The 18,820-nt window shown below is 40.4% G+C and overlaps 2 protein-coding genes across 2 annotated transcripts; one reads left to right on the top strand and one right to left on the bottom strand.

Annotated features, from left to right (window-relative positions):
• Window positions 1-2,575: 2,575 nt before the first annotated feature.
• On the top strand, window positions 2,576-14,324 carry arhgap31 (Rho GTPase activating protein 31). The gene is made up of 12 exons (XM_064971609.1): window positions 2,576-3,353; window positions 7,162-7,264; window positions 7,543-7,687; window positions 7,854-7,936; window positions 8,037-8,144; window positions 8,336-8,478; window positions 8,655-8,862; window positions 9,217-9,341; window positions 9,569-9,625; window positions 9,786-10,499; window positions 10,628-10,803; window positions 10,915-14,324. The coding sequence occupies exons 1-12, from the start codon at window positions 3,254-3,256 to the stop codon at window positions 13,063-13,065; spliced, it is 4,113 nt and encodes a 1,370-aa protein (XP_064827681.1). The 5' UTR covers window positions 2,576-3,253; the 3' UTR covers window positions 13,066-14,324.
• Window positions 14,311-18,709, bottom strand: LOC135544179 (uroplakin-1b-like). Its single transcript, XM_064971610.1, has 8 exons — window positions 18,612-18,709; window positions 17,661-17,741; window positions 17,182-17,382; window positions 16,908-16,982; window positions 16,464-16,598; window positions 15,878-16,057; window positions 15,347-15,430; window positions 14,311-14,529 (listed from the first exon to the last, which is right to left on the bottom strand). The coding sequence occupies exons 2-8, from the start codon at window positions 17,730-17,732 to the stop codon at window positions 14,479-14,481; spliced, it is 798 nt and encodes a 265-aa protein (XP_064827682.1). The 5' UTR covers window positions 17,733-17,741; window positions 18,612-18,709; the 3' UTR covers window positions 14,311-14,478.
• Between the last annotated feature and the right edge of the window lie 111 nt (window positions 18,710-18,820).

Below are 18,820 nucleotides of genomic sequence, written 5' to 3'. Positions count from 1 at the left end.
GATAGTCTTTTATTTGCAATGCAGCATTTTTGCAACATGGCTTCAAGTAGCATATAGTGTAAAGTTGTTTTATGTTTTAATTCTTTTAATGGATTGACTGATTCATAAAGTAGCAGAATTTAAACTGAACTACCTGTTCTTTACCGACTTTGCTTCGCTCTCCATATTTATTTTATCTAACTAGGCAAGTCAGTTAAGAACAAATTCTTATTTTCAATGACGGCCTAAGAACAGTGGGTTAACTGCCTGTTCAGGGGCAGAATGGCAGATTTGTACCTAGTCAGCTCGGGGGTTTGAACTTCCAACCTTCCGGTTCCTAGTCCAACGCTCTAACCACTAGGCTACCCTGCCACCCCATGTGATGGACACAATGCAATGTAAAACATTTGTATCTAGTATTCTGACTACAAGTTTGAAGGATGTGCTCTGAAAGGAACACTAGTTTCACCAGTACAGTCTTGTGGAGGGACTCAAAGAGGGGAAGGAGTGTGATGTCTGAGCCTTTGTATGGACAAAATGATGTCATCCCTTTTTCCTGTTGTGCAGAAAGAAAGCAGTTCAATGGAGGCCAGGATGGCCAGAGCACCATTGGAAACTTTAAGCTTTGAGCCCAGCAAACAAGATATCACATGATACCATAGGATGTAGGATTTGAAATGTAAGCCAACTTCACACTACAGCCGACATAAAGGGCTTTAGAATAAGGATAACGCCACAGCAATACCTCCTACTTACATGTACTACTAGTCAGCTGTCCTTGGAAAAAATACCAATGAAGGCAATGGGATATGTCAACTGTTGACTCCCTGTGCGGGTTGTTAGATATGGCTCAGCAGGCCTGGTCACTTGACTGGAAACTTTCTTTTAAGCAAAAACAAATGTTCCATTAAATAACCCTTATGGCTAAAGACCAGGTGCTAAAGTAAGGGTCCTGACATGATCTCACCTGGAAAAGCTATGGGCCCGAGTTATAACTTACAACTACTATAACTGAAAACACCCTTATTTGACCCTACATGACAGTCATTCAGTGCCTTCAGAAAGTATACAGACCCCTTGACTTTTTCCACATTTTGTTATGTTACAGCCGTATTCTAAAATGGATTAAATCGTTTTTTTTGTTGTTTTTTTTTATACCCCTCATCAATCTACGCACAATACCCCATAATGACAAAGCAAAAAGAGGTTAAGAAATGTTTGCTAATTTACTGCAAATAAACTGATGTCAGAGTTGCTTAAGTATTCAGACCCTTTATTCAGTACTTTGTTGACGCAACTTTGGCAGCAATTACAGCATCGACTCTTCTTGGTTATGATGCTACAAGCTTGGCACACCTGTATTTGGGGAGTTCCTCCCATTCTTCTCTGCAGATCATCTCAAGCTCTGTGAGGTTGGATGGGGAGATTTGCTGCACAGCTACTTTCAGGTCTCTCCAGAGTTGTTCGATCGGTTCAAATCTGAGCTCTGGCTGGGCCAATCAAGGACATTCAGAGACATCTCCCGAAGCCACTCCTGCATTGTCTTGGCTGTGTGCTTAGGGTTGTTGTCTTGTTAGAAGGTGAAACTTCACCCCACTCTGAGGTCCTAAACTGCTCCAGAGCGCTCTTCATCAAGGATCTCTCTGTACTTTTCTCTGTTCATCTTTGCCTCAATCCTGACTAGTCTCCCAGTCCCTGCTGCTGAAAAACATCCCCACAGCATGATGCTGCCATCACCATGCTTCACAGTAGGGATGGTGCCAGGTTTCCTCCAGATGTGACGCTTGGCATTCAATCTTGGTTTCTTTACACCACAGATTCTTGTTTTTCATGGTCTGAGAGTATTTAGGTTCCTTTTGGCAAACTCCAAGCGAGCTGTCATGTGCCCTTTACCGAGGAGTGGCTTCCGTCTGGCCACTCTACCATAAAGGCTTGATTGGTGGAGTGCTGCAGAGATTTTGTTCTTCTGGAAGCTTCTCCCATCTCCACAGAGGAACTCTAGAGCTTTTCCACTTTAATTTTGAGTGTGACTCCAAATCCAGACCTTCATGGGTTGATAAATTTCATTTCCATTGATAATTTTTGCGTGATTTTGTTGTCAGCACATTCAACTATGTGAAGAAAAAAGTATTTAATAAGAATATTTCATTCATTCAGATCTAGGATGTGTTATTTTAGTGTTCCCTTTATTTTTTTGAGCAGTGTATTTAGGCCTACTTAATTGTATTAATGTTGTTTTTTAAAGCATTGGTTCATTCTTATCAGTTGAACATTTATTTCGATAGGAGGAAGCGTGCTTTAAACACGTGGTTGGAAAGCTTCAGTCTGCTGTAGAGGGAAAATTATGAAACGGCTAAGCAGTCAGTAACAAGAACCATGTGTCCACCCCCCCTTTCCCCATCTGCACCCTTCAAGCCCCCCCCCCCCCCACTTCCCTCTTCCTTCAGAACTGTTTTTGTTTTCCAAACAAGGCTCTCTGTACAGGAAATTGTGTACTTTGGGAGCATTCAGGAAGGCAGAGAGCACATTTCCTGTTAGGACCATGGCAACAAAAAAATTGTGGATAAAAGGGGTCAGTAATCTCTAAACCAGAGAAACAGCAGTCAGCTATTCCCCTCCCCTGACTTCACTTCCCTCCCCTTCTCACAGTCTTGAAATTTCAAACCTCCGTGCCACTCCAGTGCCACAACTACCATGACCTTCGAAACATGGATAAATTGAAAACTGGAAGCAAGAAGGATAAAGAAACAAACACTGAAACAATATTCCTGCGCCTCACTGGGTACATCTCCACAGATACAGGGGAGCCAAAGAAAAGGGAGAGTGTCTGGGCGGAAGGAAAAGAGGAGCGAGAAAAGACAGAGGCAGACTGAGTAAAAAAAACTACAACAGGAAACCAACTAATTCTGATGCTGTTTCTGCAAATCCTTCTGGGATAAATCTCTTCAGAAGACTGCCATTCCCAATCCACTTTTCCAGATATTTCACAATTATAACTGACTATGGTTTTTCCCTTCTATTTTTGATAGATTGATTTGGAAATGTATAAAGCACTAAAAAGCTAAAAGGAAAAGTGACGTCAACTTTATTCTTCAGTCTCCCAAACTGTTAGTGTCGTTGGTCAAGATGTGAGTGGATGAATCCTTTTTGGGCGGCTTGTATGGTTTTTACTTTTGGGCTACAATTTTAGCCTTTCCCAGGGTTTGTTGGATCAATGGTTGTATATTTGAGGATTTGTTTGTTCTGAACTCCTGGACTAAATAACTGGATCCAGATGAAGAATAAAGGAGCCAAGCAGAGGTCCAAAAAGAAAGGATGTGACAATGCATTTGACTGTGACTTGACAGAACATCTACACAATTCAGGAAAAGATGGTAAACTAGTTTCTTTCAATGTTTATTATGTTGCTTCCCTTTCCTGCTGCTTCTCTTTTCTAGCAGATTTCAGCAGATTTCATCATGTCCCATAATAATGACCTCATGAATTCAGAATGCAAACAAACTGTTACAGCAACAGAGCCCAATTATTGGTCCATATATAGTCATTATTTAATGTGTACTGGATTTATTCAGGACATTGTCATATTTCATGTTTTCAGATTTATTAGACATAGTAATAACCTGAAAGACCACAAATAATAATAGTTATGATAATGACACAATAATAATACAGGATGATTTAGAAAACACTTTTCCAAATCCACCTACATTGAGAAAAGGTGTTCTCAGACCAAACACTTAACAATTTAACAACTTGGTCTAGATTAGATAGACATTTTTATATTTATTGAGCTATTACAATGTTGGTACTTTGGTCTGAGAACAGCTTTTCCTAAACAGAATTCTCGATGACTGTTCGATACAGGATATGTAATCGTGCAGTTTAATTATCAATGTTCTGTATGGAACACCTCTTAAGTTTTTAGGAGAATTCTGAATTAGATTGAGCCTTATTCAACACCTATGTTTTCGGGCAAAGAATATGTTAAACCTCTGCTTTGGATGATTTGGTAAACTTAGTGTGAAAATGGTTAGGAATGATCCCTGCTGTTTACATAGTTAACAGTTAGACAGTACATTATTTTGTTTATTCAGGTGTGTGATGCTGATGTATGTTGCAATTTGGACATCAATGGACATATGTTTTACATTTCATGAAGTCCTTTACGCAATAACAGAGGGGATTTGTGACTTAGGGTGTGGCTCCTGGTGTTTTTTATCAACTTCTCACCAAGAGGCCTGCGTCTTGCTCTCTCTCCTCTCTCTCTGTCTCTCTCCCTCTCCGTCTCTGTGTGAGGATTCTGGGTGGGCAACACTGTTCACGGGGCAGTAGCAGCCAACAGATCATAATTCAGACAACAATTTGAGGATGGGTGTGTTTACCCAGATAGTATTTGAATGGAGGTAAACAAAAAGAAGAGTTATATGAAGTGAGGTCATGCGATGTGACTTGGAAACCTTTTACTTTGAACAGATTGAACCGATTTAACAGCTAAACAGATTTGATAAAGTTGATCCTTTTTACACAAGACACATGTTTCTGTTACAGGGGGAGAAGGGACTATAATTTACTGTATACGGCTAATATGATCATATTTAGTTTTTATTTGTTAATTACAAGTGGCTTGTGATGATATCTGCTTTTTTTGACATGACACTGCGATATCAGCTGTTGTTGACTGTCACTAACTCTGTCTGACCCTAGACAGGGAAGAGAAAGAATGTTTATAATGACTTCATTTACACAGACAATTTACCTACGAGGATGTTATCCAATTTAACAATCAACAGCATCTTATTCAATAAGACGTATTCATAGATTCCTTTTGAATCCACGAGAAGATTTCCAGGCAAGCAGGAGTTTCGTTCTGACCAAATACTCAAAAGTAATGGTGAATCAAATCCCATTCGGACCAGGCAGCTACCATTTTGACCACAGGCATGTCAGTGCCAGTGTCTGTTCAGATGTGGGAGAACAGACTTTCATTCATACAGCCCATGGGAAACTCTGGGCAGATTGTTTCAAAGCTCCGAAGATGGAATGAATTGTTTTAGTTTTGCTTGGCTAATGTTCAGCTGCATATCAGCGACATCCTCATGTCTATGTGCTTACTGATTTTATTGTTCAGGTTGAGTTGTGTTGTTCATGAGATATGTTAAGAGTATGAAAGTAAGGGAAACAATGTTTAAGCTGACATTGATCTATGCCACTGTTCCACTATAAGGTATTGTATAGCTTATATACAATAGCTCTGCATTCTCTGGGGACAAGACATCCACGCTTGTCATTGTGTGGCTAAAATGTTCAACAATCCACTGCCCCTGGGCCACGCCAATGGCCAGATGGTTCCTCATCTCATTGTAAAGAGTTCTGGGAAGGGCCTCATCATGGGGCGGCAGGTAGCCTAGTGGTTAGAGTGTTGGACTAGTAACCGAAAGGTTGCAAGAACGAATCCCCGAGCTGACAAGGTAAAAAATCTGTCATTCTGCCCCTGAACAAGACAGTTAACCCCACTGTTCCTAGACAGTCATTGAAAATAAGAATTTGTTCTTAACTGACTTGCCTAGTTAAATATAGTATATATCTTTTTTAAGGGCCTCATCTAGTGTATCTGTGAAGTGGGAATGCCTGGTAGCAAAGTGGGAAGTTGAGTTGTGTGTCTCTTGCTTTCCTTGTGGAAAAGAGGAGCTCACAGGAACATTGAGCACTGTACAGCTACATTTCTCTTCTAAGTTTGTTCAATATAATGGTTTGCCGATTTCAGTCCAGAGTGGAATCATTTTGGCAAAACGAAGTTAGCTATATCCGTTTGTTTTTCTTTCAGCATAGCAAGGATGTAGACTAACATATTAACTGCTGTAGTCTATGCTATGCTGTGCAAAAGAGGAGCTATACATGTTTTATTTTCAGTTTAAATGTATTATAAAGGTGTTCCTTGATTTCCAATTACATATTAGTGTAGAAAGCGACCCTACGTTCCTCTTGAATACAGAATTGTAGATAACATATTTTAAGAAAAGAGATACCCCACTAGGGAGTAAAGTTTCGAAAGCAATAGAGAATTGGGTGGTAACATTTTGAAAGGCCGTTTTCTATTAGAGGAAGTGTCACAAGTAATACCAGCTGCAAGGATTGGGTGTGTCCACCTTCCTCTGAAACAAACAAACCATCTTTTACTTCCTGAGAAATCCCACCTTCTTCACAATCAACAACCTTATGGAATAAAAAGCAGAGCTACTGTCTAAAGTATGTTTAGAATAAATAAGCACTGATACAGTTTATACTAATGGCATTCGGTTTCTCCCAAACTGCCCTTCTCTATCCTTCTCTGCCATGGAAAAAAAGGGTTGACTAAAAGAATGAGCCAAAGATCCAGATTCTGTTTATAGCACACACAGTATTAAAGGCCCAGTGCTGTCAAAGAATGTGATTTTGTGTGGTTTATTTGTATTTCCACAATACGAGGCTGGAATAATACTGTGAAATCCTGAAAATGATTGATTGTGCCCTTTTTAGTGTAATAGCTTTTTGAAAATACAGCCTGAAATGTTTGCCTGTTTTGGTGGGATGGCATTTTGGTCTCACCAGTCGGTAAATTAGTTAATAGACCAATAAGAGAGATCCAAACCTCTCTGCCAAAATCAGCAAGTTTTCTGTTTCCCACTACACACTCAAATCACTCCCAGACAGTCCTAGCCAAAAAGCTATTTTTGTTTCTTGTTGACCATTTTAATTGAAAACAATCACAATAAGGTACTTAATCGTTACCCAGAAATGATCTGATATTGAGATAAAATGGCTGCATTGGACCTTTAAACTGACCCTGTCTTGTTCATAGAGGCACTCCTCTTTCTGCTTCATGTCCGCAGTTGAAATGGAATGCCAGAATTTTCCTAACTGCTAAACCCCAAGTTGCCACGTTTTCCATTCACCTCCCTTGACTGAAAAAGTTGCCTATTACAGAAAACCTATATTACGATTTCTCTCATAAATCATAGCTTATTCACATTACTTAGTAAACAAAATCATAGTGCCGACAGTGTTTATATGTTGACCTTCACCGCTCAAAATCTGTATGTTGCCAGACTGGACCCTCCATTTTTTATTTATTTACCATATATGTGTGTCTTTTGATGTTGAATGTATGTTTAAAACAATCTTTTTTTCAATCTTTTTTTTCAGTTCCTCAAGTTTTAAGGACATGTGCAGAGTTCATTGAGAAACATGGTGTTGTGGATGGAATATACAGGCTCTCGGGAGTCACCTCAAATATCCAGCGACTAAGGTAACTATTTTAGCCACATAAAGTGCCTTCCAAAAGTATTAGGACAAGGAAGTCACAGTTGGTGTTTGGTGCTCTATACTCAGCATGTTTGAACAGTAAGTTTATAGATTAAGGACATTGTGAACATACCATGTTGGACAACTTATGTCTATCCAATATAAACACATGTTTCTACATGTCAATCTTACAAAACACACATATACATTACTAGAGGAGTGTGGAAGCGTCATACGTCTCCAGATGTATTGATACCCATGTGTTTGTGTTATTACTTACAGACAGGAATTTTGCTCAGAGTTGTGCCCTGACCTCACAAAGGAGGTGTACCTCCAGGACATCCACTGTGTGGGCTCCTTGTGCAAGCTGTACTTCAGGGAGCTACCCAATCCCCTGCTCACTTATGAGCTTTACAAGAAATTCACTGTGAGTACTGTTCAAAGAGGTAGGGTCTCTACCTGTCTGTAATGCGCCCACTTTGTTAACCAGAATGTCTCTTTGATTTATATTAGGAATGAGTCCTTTAATAGTGAGTCACATTCAAAGAAAAAACGACAAGCGACATTGATAATACTTGACTTTTACTGTGTAGGACGCCGTCTCAGTCCAGGAGGATCATGAAAGGCTACAACATATCCAGGACGTCATTAAAGAGCTACCACTCCCCCACTTTAGGTAAAACTCACTTCAGCCCTTTTGCTGACTCTGATGTATCTTTCCATTGGTTATATGTGGTTAAAAAGCTAAACAAATTGTGTTTGTCCTCTCTCTTCAGGACTCTGGAATATCTTACCAAGCATCTGGCCCACCTGGCCACCTTAAGTCCCCAGACTAACATGCACACCCGCAACCTGGCCTTGGTATGGGCTCCAAACCTATTGCGGTGAGCTCTACACTAATTGTACACAAACCAATATCATCTTATCCAAGAACATACTAAAACACTTGTATGATAACTATATTTTGTTCTTCCATTTTGTTTGAGTTATACTCCAGCTGATATTTAATGTAAAATACCTCCTTGGTTGTGACTGAAAGCATTTCTACTTTCTCGTTTGGCTTTGTGTTTTGTAGCTCGAAAGATATTGAAATTGCATCCTGCAATGGGGACATGGCTTTCCAGGAGGTGCGGGTTCAGCAGACTGTGGTTGAGTTCATTTTAAATCACACTGAGCAGATCTTCAACCACGCAGCTGCACCAATAAAAACGAAAGCAGGTACGCTGTTTGAAAGTGTTGATTGTGTGCATTTAGAGATTTCCTGAATGTTGCCCTCTTGCTTGTTGCCCTCTTATCCTAATTTTATGTTGCCATTGGAAAACACATTGTATTTACTGTCCTCCTATCTACCTGATGCCAAAAGGAATTTTTTTAAAGACATTGTTTTGCTACAGGACCCAGTTTGATGTGTGGGGAGAAGTATGCCACTCTTCCTATCAGTGGCCAAGGTGGGCCAATGAAGCTGATGAGCCTAGAGGAGGCCCAGGCCCGCTCCCTGAGCCCTAACCACCCAGCACGGAAAGAACGACAACGGGACAACAGTCTACCTGACACCAGCGCGGCCACACTATACCATACCGTCATAGACATATCGGATACCAAGTGAGATGAATGAGAATTCAACTGACTGATTTATTTAGTATACTTAACAAACATGCTTAATACACATCCTCTGGGCTGCCAGGCACCTGGATATATTTACCAGTGAAAACATGAATCAAAAACACCTGGTCAAACATAGTATACAATCTAACAATAACCCCGAAACAGAATACACAGTAAAATACCCTGCAAATAAGTCTAGGTTGATTGTACTGTTTTAGCAATATGTATGTTAATTTGTATTGTTTTGTTGTACATTTAGCTTCTGCTCTTCAATGCACACATTGAACTACAACAAATAACATCCGAACAAGCCATGTTGTTAACGTACTTCATCATCTCCCTGTCTGTCAGAGGAAAGGTTTCTGGGAAATCGAAGAAGTGGAAGTTCATCTTCAACCTGGGCAAGTCTGTGACTGACTCTAGGGGAAGACTGAGTCGAAATGGGAGCGTGTTCATGAAAGCCCAGAACATCACAGGTAAAGCATGATGAATACGCTTATCAACCAATATAGTGAACCCCTTTTCACTGCTAAGGCTAAATGATATATCAAGGTTGCAATAGAATGTGTACTATCTTACTATGTTTCCCATGATAAATTGAATGATCAAATGAAAACTAATATCACACAAATAAACATGCTACTTGAAATAATTGAGATTATGATACAGAATAAAATAACATGACTATATTGTTCGTTCACAGAAAAGGCAGCTATCCGACCAGCGAGAAGCATGGACTCTTTGTGCTCTCTGCAGGCAGGTAGGGCTGAATGCACTACATTGTATACAAAACACTTGTGTCATCGTTAAATCTACTCACAGCAGTTCTCTCTCCTATATACAAATCTTAATTTGCTTTGTAAATAAGGCTGAGATGATGTGTATCTAACAATTTGCTTCTCATTTGATTTCCAACACAGATGATGACAAGGCAGGAAATTTCAGCTCAGCAGGTGGTGCCAACGGTTTCTTTGCGCCCGGCATAAAATCCAGAACACTTGAATCTGGCACGCTCCATGATGTCAGTGAACAGGACCAGAGGCGGGAGTTTGAGATGAAGAGTTTGAGCGAGGCCACAGGTGGCAGCAGCCCTAATATGAAGAGAAGGGGCTCTCCAAGTGTCTCGCCACCACAGCAGAAGGCTCTACCCGAACAACTGAAGGTTTTCAAAGGCGATGATGACCTCAGCAGCTGCCAGCCCAGCTCCCCTAAGAACAGGAGGATGCTGTGTTCTGGCTCCACCCACAGCAGTGCATCCAGGCCCTCCTTCCCTGGAAGTCTCTTTCCAGAGTCCTCCCCCAGGCATCAGCGCAAGGCTCTCAACATATCAGAGCCCTTTGCTGTGTCTGTGCCCCTGAGGGTGTCTGCAGTCATCAGCTCCAACAGCACTCCCTGCAGGGCACAAGGGAAGGAGAGGCCTGCTGCAGCTGCTCTGAAACCAAGCAGAGAGACCTCCCAGTCAGAACAGAGTGACAGTAGTGGCAGCTCAAGTTACAGAGAGCACCCCCTTGGAGAGAGCAGTGTTGTTTGTGAGAGCAGTATCTACAGTAACAGCAGCTCAACCCCAGTGGAAAAGGAGGAGAGACCAGCAGACAGGAGCAGAGAGGACGCAGGTTTCAAAAGGGTGACAGAAGGTAGGTCATGTTCACCTGTTTACATAAAAAAAAGCCTGTGTGTGTGCACTCAGATTAAAAAACTTCCTCATCATCCATGGTAATATTGTCTATTAATAAAATAATGACATATCTATTTATTTTATTAGTTTCAAGAAGTGAAGGAGAGGTGAACAATGTTCAAGGGAAGGTGGGAGTATCTGACCTGAGACAGTCTTCCACTCCCACCACAAGAGAGGAAGATCAAGAGAAACTGCAATTTCCTGGGGAACAACTGGACAACCCGCCAGCACCACAGTATGAGCCAAAAGAACTGACACAACTGGTATGTTTAATCTCCAGTTTAACACTGTGCTTCATCACAGATAATATACAAAGAATAACACAATGACAATGACTGCCGCTTTAATAAGCATTTGTAATTCATGTCTTGCAGGATTTGGGATCTTTACCTATCAAGGAAGAGCTGTGGTCTGACCTCCATCTTGAGCTGAAAATTACTGAGCCCGAGATTGACATAATGGACGAGGAGATAATGCCTGTTTTCTGTTACACTAAGAAAACTTGTGAGGATGTTAAGGAAATGCCAGATGCTCCAGCAAAAAGAAGAAGCAGCCTTCCAACTCACTCATTATTATATAAGGGACAGCCTTTGATGCCCACCAGGCCTGCACTGACCTATCACGGTGCTGACACTGTAGCACATTCAGCAAGAAAGCACTCCTCAGACACACAATTTCCAAATGACAAAATGTTACATTTCACGGTTGGCACAGATATGAAAAATACACCTCTACAAGCTGCTGATTCAACACATAAAACAAAAAACAAACTACACACTTCCTCAAAATCTAAGCTCCCAGAAACCGATAAACCCACTTTCGTCAAGCCACGGCCTGTGGTTACTCACCTCGCAGAGCCAAGTTTACATTCTACTCAACAAAGCCAGGTCACAAAAAGTTTGCAGCCAGGGGATGTCGTAGCAGACATAGGCACGTCTGTAGCAGAGAAAGGAAAAGAGCAATCGGGGAAAAGTAAAAGTCAAGATGGGGTCAAAGGGGTTTTCCATGACAATGGAAAGAATGCTTTGTCAGTTGTCATGGGAGGCATTGAGAGGCTTTCAATATGTTTGGAAGAAAGACCCCACCACACCTTGGGGCTACCACACCAAGACGATGAGGATGGATGTGGAGGACACTCCGAGTTGGAGGACTTGGAGGAGGAACCTTGGGAGGAGGTCTTCCGCTTCACCAAACAGTGGGTGACCAGTCCTCTCCATTCACCCACCCTTAAGGATCTGTTTGGAAAACTAGATGTGTCATCGTCTTGTTCTGCAGGAGAAGGTTTGAGCTCCAAAGAACTAAACATTCCTCCTCTATCTAGAGATGACAAATCAACAAATGGATCATGTCCTTTTACGAGCATAGAAGTGTTCCCAGGAAAGAGGTCCCAGGCATGCAGCAGCAAAACAGAGACCAAAATCACACATCTACTTCCCTTACCCTCCAAAACCACCCTGGTTGGTGATGATGCAATGAGAACACAAAGAGGAAACAGCTGCACAGCCAAACAGAAAAACACCTCCTCTTCCCAGAGGTTTCACAGACAGATGTCTTCTGAAGCATCTCATTCAGGAAAAATAGAACAGAACAGCTTTTCCAAACACAGGCCCTACTCACTCAATTTGGATTTAGGACATCGACGCATCAGAGACATTTCCAATCAGCAAAACCTTGAATCAGCTGAGTTGTCCTCCATTCAGAGAGGGGCAGTGACACTGTCTGAGACCAAATCCAACGGCCTGTCCCAGGAACTGGAGCTGTTCCTGAGCCATCGACAGGCCCCTGTGCGCCGGAACTCGGCCCCCGTCAGTGTGTCGTCTGTCAGGACGGCCTTCATGGTAAAAACGTGTCAGGCCAAAGCCGTGCCTGTCATCCCCCCCAAGGTGCAGTACAGCCACATACCTCATCCCAGGCAAGACAAGGGCTCTGGTGCAGGAAAGGGACCAGAGAAAGAATTCACAAAAACCAGGGGAGATAAACTAGATCCTGTACCTCTTCTTCCCTCTATGAGGGATCTGAAGGAGGAGTTGGAGAATAAGGAGCCAGTGCCCAAATCCCAGATAAGGCAGCCTATTGCAGAGAAATCTACAGAGACTAATAAAACTACACCTACTTCAGACCCACCGGTGCTAAGAAGGAAACGCTCCTCCAATGCAGAGGCCTTTTCTGATTGTCCAAGACCTGAAAGGTCTACGGTTCTACAAAGGCCATCCTTTAGGAACCGCCAGAGACCACAGAGCCTCATCTTGTTCAGTCCACCCTTTCCCATCATGGATCACCCACCACTGGGGGATGATGCCAAGCTCATCCTCTTGCCCATCAGACGTCCAACTGAAACATCAGCACTTGATGTATTTTCCAAAGAGATGGCAGAGAACCTCAGGACCCCAGAGGGGGTGACACTGCAGAACAAAATGACAATACCCAAGAGTGGACAGAGACTGGAGACCTCGACCAGCTGCTTTTATCAGCCACAGAGGAGGTCCATGATATTTGACAGCAGAAACCACAGGCAAATTGAATGAGACACCGGACAGTTTAACCTCCGACTATGTTTCTCAACACTACTCTGGTTATCCTCCTTTTCATCCACCCTGTTCTTGGACTTATGTACATGATTTGAACAATACTAGGTCTATAAATCTACCTTTTGATATGAAACTATTTGGGGAAATGAACCGTTTCTTTGTTTCCAATGCTCCACCAATCACCTCTCTATCCTGCACTAAAAGAAGTCATCTGGACTCGTGGTATGTGAAGATGTGTGTCTTTCCTTCAGCCCAAATCACATGCAGTAATTATCAATATTTAAATGATATTTTTTACATCAAATGTTAGACATATTTTGTAATGTGCATATGAAGGAAAGACAGCCAAAAAGAGGAAAATGTTACATCAACCCATATTGCCATTGGTATTTCAGAAAAGCCATGTACCGGTAGTTTATTTGTTTACATCTCGTCATTAGCAATCACAAGATTGCCTTTTGGTAAAGAGAGTTGTGCCTTCAGTACTAGCTAGCTACTTTGTAATTAGTTATACCTTATGTCTTAAATATGTTGCGAACTGAATAATGACTTCATATAGTATGAACCTGCTGACGTCCAGCTATTGTCACTGTGATCAGCTTTTATCCTAACAAGTATCAGGGTAGTGTTTTTCAACAGTCTGAAATGAGAACTGCAGAAAACTGCTCTTTTAGTTTTAATTGTATTATGGACACTAATAGTATTTATTTATCCAATTATTAATCTGTAGATGGTCATTAACACACTTGACCAATTTTTTGTTCTTTTGTTGTTGTTACTTTTAAGATGGACAGTGTGTTCTCTTTATAGGTTTGTAAAGTCATGTTTTGGTAAAGTCCGATGTTCTTTTAGACTGAGGAGGACAGATGACAGAAATACCTAAAGTAAAGTGTCTGATGTGATAACTTTATCTTAAAAACAAAGCTTTGCTGAGAAATGTTTTGAGTTATAATCCAAAAGGAGTTGAGGGAAATGGATGTGCTGGCACTTATAATGGTGTAGATTGTGAAAAAGAGGACTCAAACACTATGCATTAAATGTTGTGAAGATTTAAAAAGATATCAGAACAGGGATTCTGGTTGTTTGCAGCTGGGTTGACATAATACTACACTTGTAACCTGTACAATTTTGTTTTGAGCAAAATTGAATGTATTATGTATAGCAACAAAAAAATGAACAGTACAGATTATTGTATGGGACAATTTCCAAACTTTTTTGAGAAAGGTCATTTGAAAAATAAAATTGTATTTAGTACATTTATTGGTTCTTTTCATTTTGATTAGAGACATTAAAATGTAATGAATTGTAAGGTTATTAGCTGATCATAACAAAAAAGTGTTATATTTGCATTACATCTTTACTGGTAGGTCTGAACTGAAGTTTATTTGAAGCTTTCTTTGTTGGTCATCCTCAGATATCCAACTGAGTGTAGTGGAAAATGACTCCCAGTATCACAAAGAACTGCAGGGGAAAACAAGGAAAACCGTTGATCAAATTCTCCATGTCACTTTTTTCTTCTTTTTCCCCACCACATTTAAAGGGGCAATCAGCAGTTACTACATCAATTTTTGAGATGATAAATTTGCTATATGTACCCACCAAAATATAAGCTTGTTTAACTCAAATCAGATTTTATTTATCACATGTGCCAAATACAACAGGGATTTACCGTGAAATGCTTACTTACAAGCCCTTAACCAACAATGCAGTTCAAGAAAGAGTTAAGAAAATATTTACCAAATAAACTAAAGAGAAGATTATAAAAAGTAACAATAAAATAACAATAATGAGACTATATACAGGGGGCACCGGTACCGAGTCAATGTGCCGGGGTACAGGTTAGTTCAGCTAATTTGTACTTGAAGGTAGGGGTAAAGTGACTAGTGTTTGTTAACAAAGTAAATGTCAACAAACACTGTATAGCCTCAAAATATGGTTAGAACTTCCATTGTTATGTCATGGATGGTCAGGTCTTGCATCCATTGCTCTGTTTCTGAAATTGAGAGTGATTATAGTTCTCCAGCCCTATCCTTCACTTTTTTAAATCGAAACAGTGATGGGGACATTTTTTGATATTGTTTCTACTGCTGATTGTCCCTTTTAAGGGGAATTTTAAGTAATGCCATTTTACAAAATTTAGGTCTACATAATGAAACAAAAGTTATTTTGATTAATGCATACATTGTCTCAATGCTAGAGCAACTACATTTGTTTCTGCCGTGCAGATTTGTTTGAATACTATAATATTGCATACAAATGGATAAGGAAGTGTACTCACTGTCCAACACAATATGGCGAATCCAAACCATGAGACTCCAAAGCTGTGTCTAATCAAAGGACCAGCAATGTAATCATAACAACCCTAAAAGAAAGATAGATGACATTTTATATTAGAGCATTGTGCTGTTTAATGCAGCATAACCCCTCTAGGCACCTCCATAATTTTACCATCAGATCGATGCAAAAAATAATAATATTTTTTTAATTATTCTTCATTGTCCATTCATGGAAGAACTATTCACAATAAAAACTGGGTAAGTCACTTTATAAAAAATATTACTTATGATTTTTTTCAATGAACAATTATATGTATTTTCATGGTAGCTTGAACATGAAATTATCTATCACGCTGGCAATCCTAGCTAACGTTAGATAACGTTATTTACTGCTAGCCAGCTTGTGAGCTAGACCTTTGCTAAACCATTTTTGCTGCACTCCCTCAGTCTTTTGGGGTTTGTGGGGCACTCAATAATGAGGGGATGATGAACATTTCAGAGTGGTCACTGACAAAGTCAGCTTTGATAATTACCTGTGCATGCAGGAAAGGGCTAACCCCAATTTTGCAGGCTTCTAAATGGCTGATGGCTCCCATAGCATCCTGCTGACAGCATTGTCTGGGCCAAGGATTATCAGCATCTGTGTTCTGATGCCTGAAGTGGGACTCATACTTCACCCAATCCTCTGGCCCGTACACTCCACAGCACTTAGACTGCAAGAGGAACACTCTGGTTACTAAAATATGTTAGTTAATAGGAACAGTTCAAGACCATAAACGATTTTACATTACCAAACTGTGATAGCATAGAACAGTAAGTAAATAATAAATCATAATAAAGTAGTCAGTACCACTGAGCAAAAACTGGTTGAATCAACGTTGTTTCCACATCATTTCAACCCAAAAATTTGATGTTGAATCAATATGGAAAACTGACTGGATTTGAAAAAAGTCATCAATGTAAGGACATTTAATCTTTTTCTCGCCCATCTTTGAACCTAAACCTAACATGGTGACATTTGTTGTTGATTTCACATTGAATTTATGTTAGTTGTCAACTCAACCAAATGCAAATCAAAACTAAATGGTGAACTAATGTCTGTGAGGCAGGCCTCGCTACCTCAGTCATGAACCGGTTCCATGCTTCTGTTATCCCGTTGATTACATAGATCTGGTCCTGGGTGCTGGGCAGATTATCTGGTAGAGGTTTGTTGTAGTTCTGTAGCATTTGCTTCAGGAAGAGTTCAGGGACAAACTGAGGAGATGCATCAAAATGTTGAAGATAGCCAAACACTGGTTTTATTAACATTTTTTATTTAAACTTTATTTAACTTGGCAAGTCAGTTAAGCCCTATGGGATTCCCGATCACGGCCGGTTGTGATACAGCCCGGGATCGAACCAGGGTCTGTAGTGGCGCTTCTAGCACTGCAATGCAGTGCCTTAGACTGCTGCGCCACTCGGGAGCCCTAATTCCATTTTTTTAATCATAATATTGAATGTAGCAAAATCTGAAATATAATATGCCAAGACCATTTTAACAATATATTAATCTTAATGATTTACCCAGTCTTTATGTGTTGCAGCAGTAATAGCTGATGCCACCTCAAATGCATATATGATCACCATCAGGAGGATGTACTGCAGGTAAGACCATTAAAACAAAAACATGTCTGAGTCATGGGTTTTCTGGCCAAATGTTCCAGCAGGCCAAACCAATTATGTTTTTCAGTCAAAAGGATAATATTAGAATGCCTTCAATAACATAAGTATAGAGGCATAGAATGTGTTTAAAATATTATTGTTGGAGATGTGACAGGGGTATAGCAGAACAACTCACAGCAAGTAGGATATATCTTTTGGACACAACTATGGCGTGCATTCCCAAGATCGATGTGCAGAAAAGGGCAAACCCAGTGAAAAGGCCTATCCAGGCTCCCCTCCAGATGCTGTCATTTCCTGTAGCATAGACCAAAACATACAATCCGGCTCGATCCGATATGAAGAAGATACACATGGCCATCAAGGCAATCCCGCAGCACTGAAAACAGAGGAGGAAGGGGGATACCTAGTCAGTTGTTGAAACAAATGATATCAGAGGTAAAGTCTTTAAAAAAAAATTTTTTTAAACCTTTATTTAACTAAGCAAGTCAGTTAAGAACAAATTATTATTTACAATGATGGCCTACCGGGGAACAGTGGGATAACTGCCTTGTTTAGGGGCAGAACGACAGACTTTTATCTTGTCAACCTATAGGTTACTAGCCCAACCACTAGGCTACCAGCTGCCACTCACTATTTCATATTTGTCAAACTTACTGCAATGACCAAATTGCCTTGGATAAGCAAGGCCCTAAAGCAGCGGTCCTTGGTGTCCAAATCAGGTGTCATGTTTCTTCTCTGTATCAAAAGTAAAGCATAAATTAGTAAAAGTGCTTAACATTTGTGCGTAGACGGTTATAAACTAAACCAGTCACTATAGTCAAGGTAGTGGCACAAACATTTTTACATCTATAAATGTATTAATGAACAACAAGTCAATTCTAAAAGTGCAAGACCAGACTGAACTTAAAACCCAATGTGTTATAATGATTCAGGTGACACTGTGGCCTGTAAATACAGGTGTGGATCAAATGTACATGGTGTCAGATTGAGAGGTGTTGTTGTTCTCAGGGAGACAGGAATCTGTGTGACAGCAGAATCTCATGAAGAAAATAGAACTATAAAACCGACCAGTATGATTAATACCGGTTTACAACTTTCTTTCAGAAAGACTGAATACTAGATCTATCAGGGAGTCAGACAAAATCACTCATTTTCATACAAAACAGTGTTAGTAGGGAACTGATCCATGCCCTGTCATTGCAAACCACAATACAAGTGGAGACCCTACTAAATTAAACTCAAAAATTGTCATGCAAGTTGCAAAAACTAGTATGTTTACAGTAAGATGTATTTGGCTACAACAGTAGCCCAGGCAAAACTGAGGTACAATCTAGATCAACTCACAGACCTCTTGACCTTCATGAGTATCCCATTTTATGGTACACTTAGAAAAAAGGTTCCAAATGGGTTATGCAGCTGTCCACATAAGAGAACCTCTATGGAAAAGGTTCTACATGGAACCCAAAAGGGTTCTACCTATGGGGACAGCCGAAGAACCCTTTTTGGTTCTAGATAGCACCTTTTGTTTTCCAAGAGTGTATTTTAAATATCACTGAAGTGTCATATGTGTAGTAAATGTGAAAACAAACACAGATAAAGGCTTACCTCGGTAAACGGAGTGACCTGTGAGACACATCCACAACCAAATAAAGAATGAACGCTCCCCACGACTGGTCTTTCATTGAAGTAACGTGAGATTGTGAAACCTGTTTGGTTAGTTTTGAGTGTTTATTGTAAAAGCAAGACAATCCTGAATGACAAACAAAACAAAAGTGACCCAAGATACCACCTTGGAACAGACAGTCGGTTCTCAA

Source organism: Oncorhynchus masou, chromosome 8 (assembly GCF_036934945.1).
Source record: "Oncorhynchus masou masou isolate Uvic2021 chromosome 8, UVic_Omas_1.1, whole genome shotgun sequence".
In the NCBI taxonomy this organism is placed as follows: domain Eukaryota; kingdom Metazoa; phylum Chordata; class Actinopteri; order Salmoniformes; family Salmonidae; genus Oncorhynchus; species Oncorhynchus masou.
The sequence above is the reverse complement of the archived record's forward strand: the minus strand, read 5'-3'. Positions and strand labels throughout refer to the sequence as shown.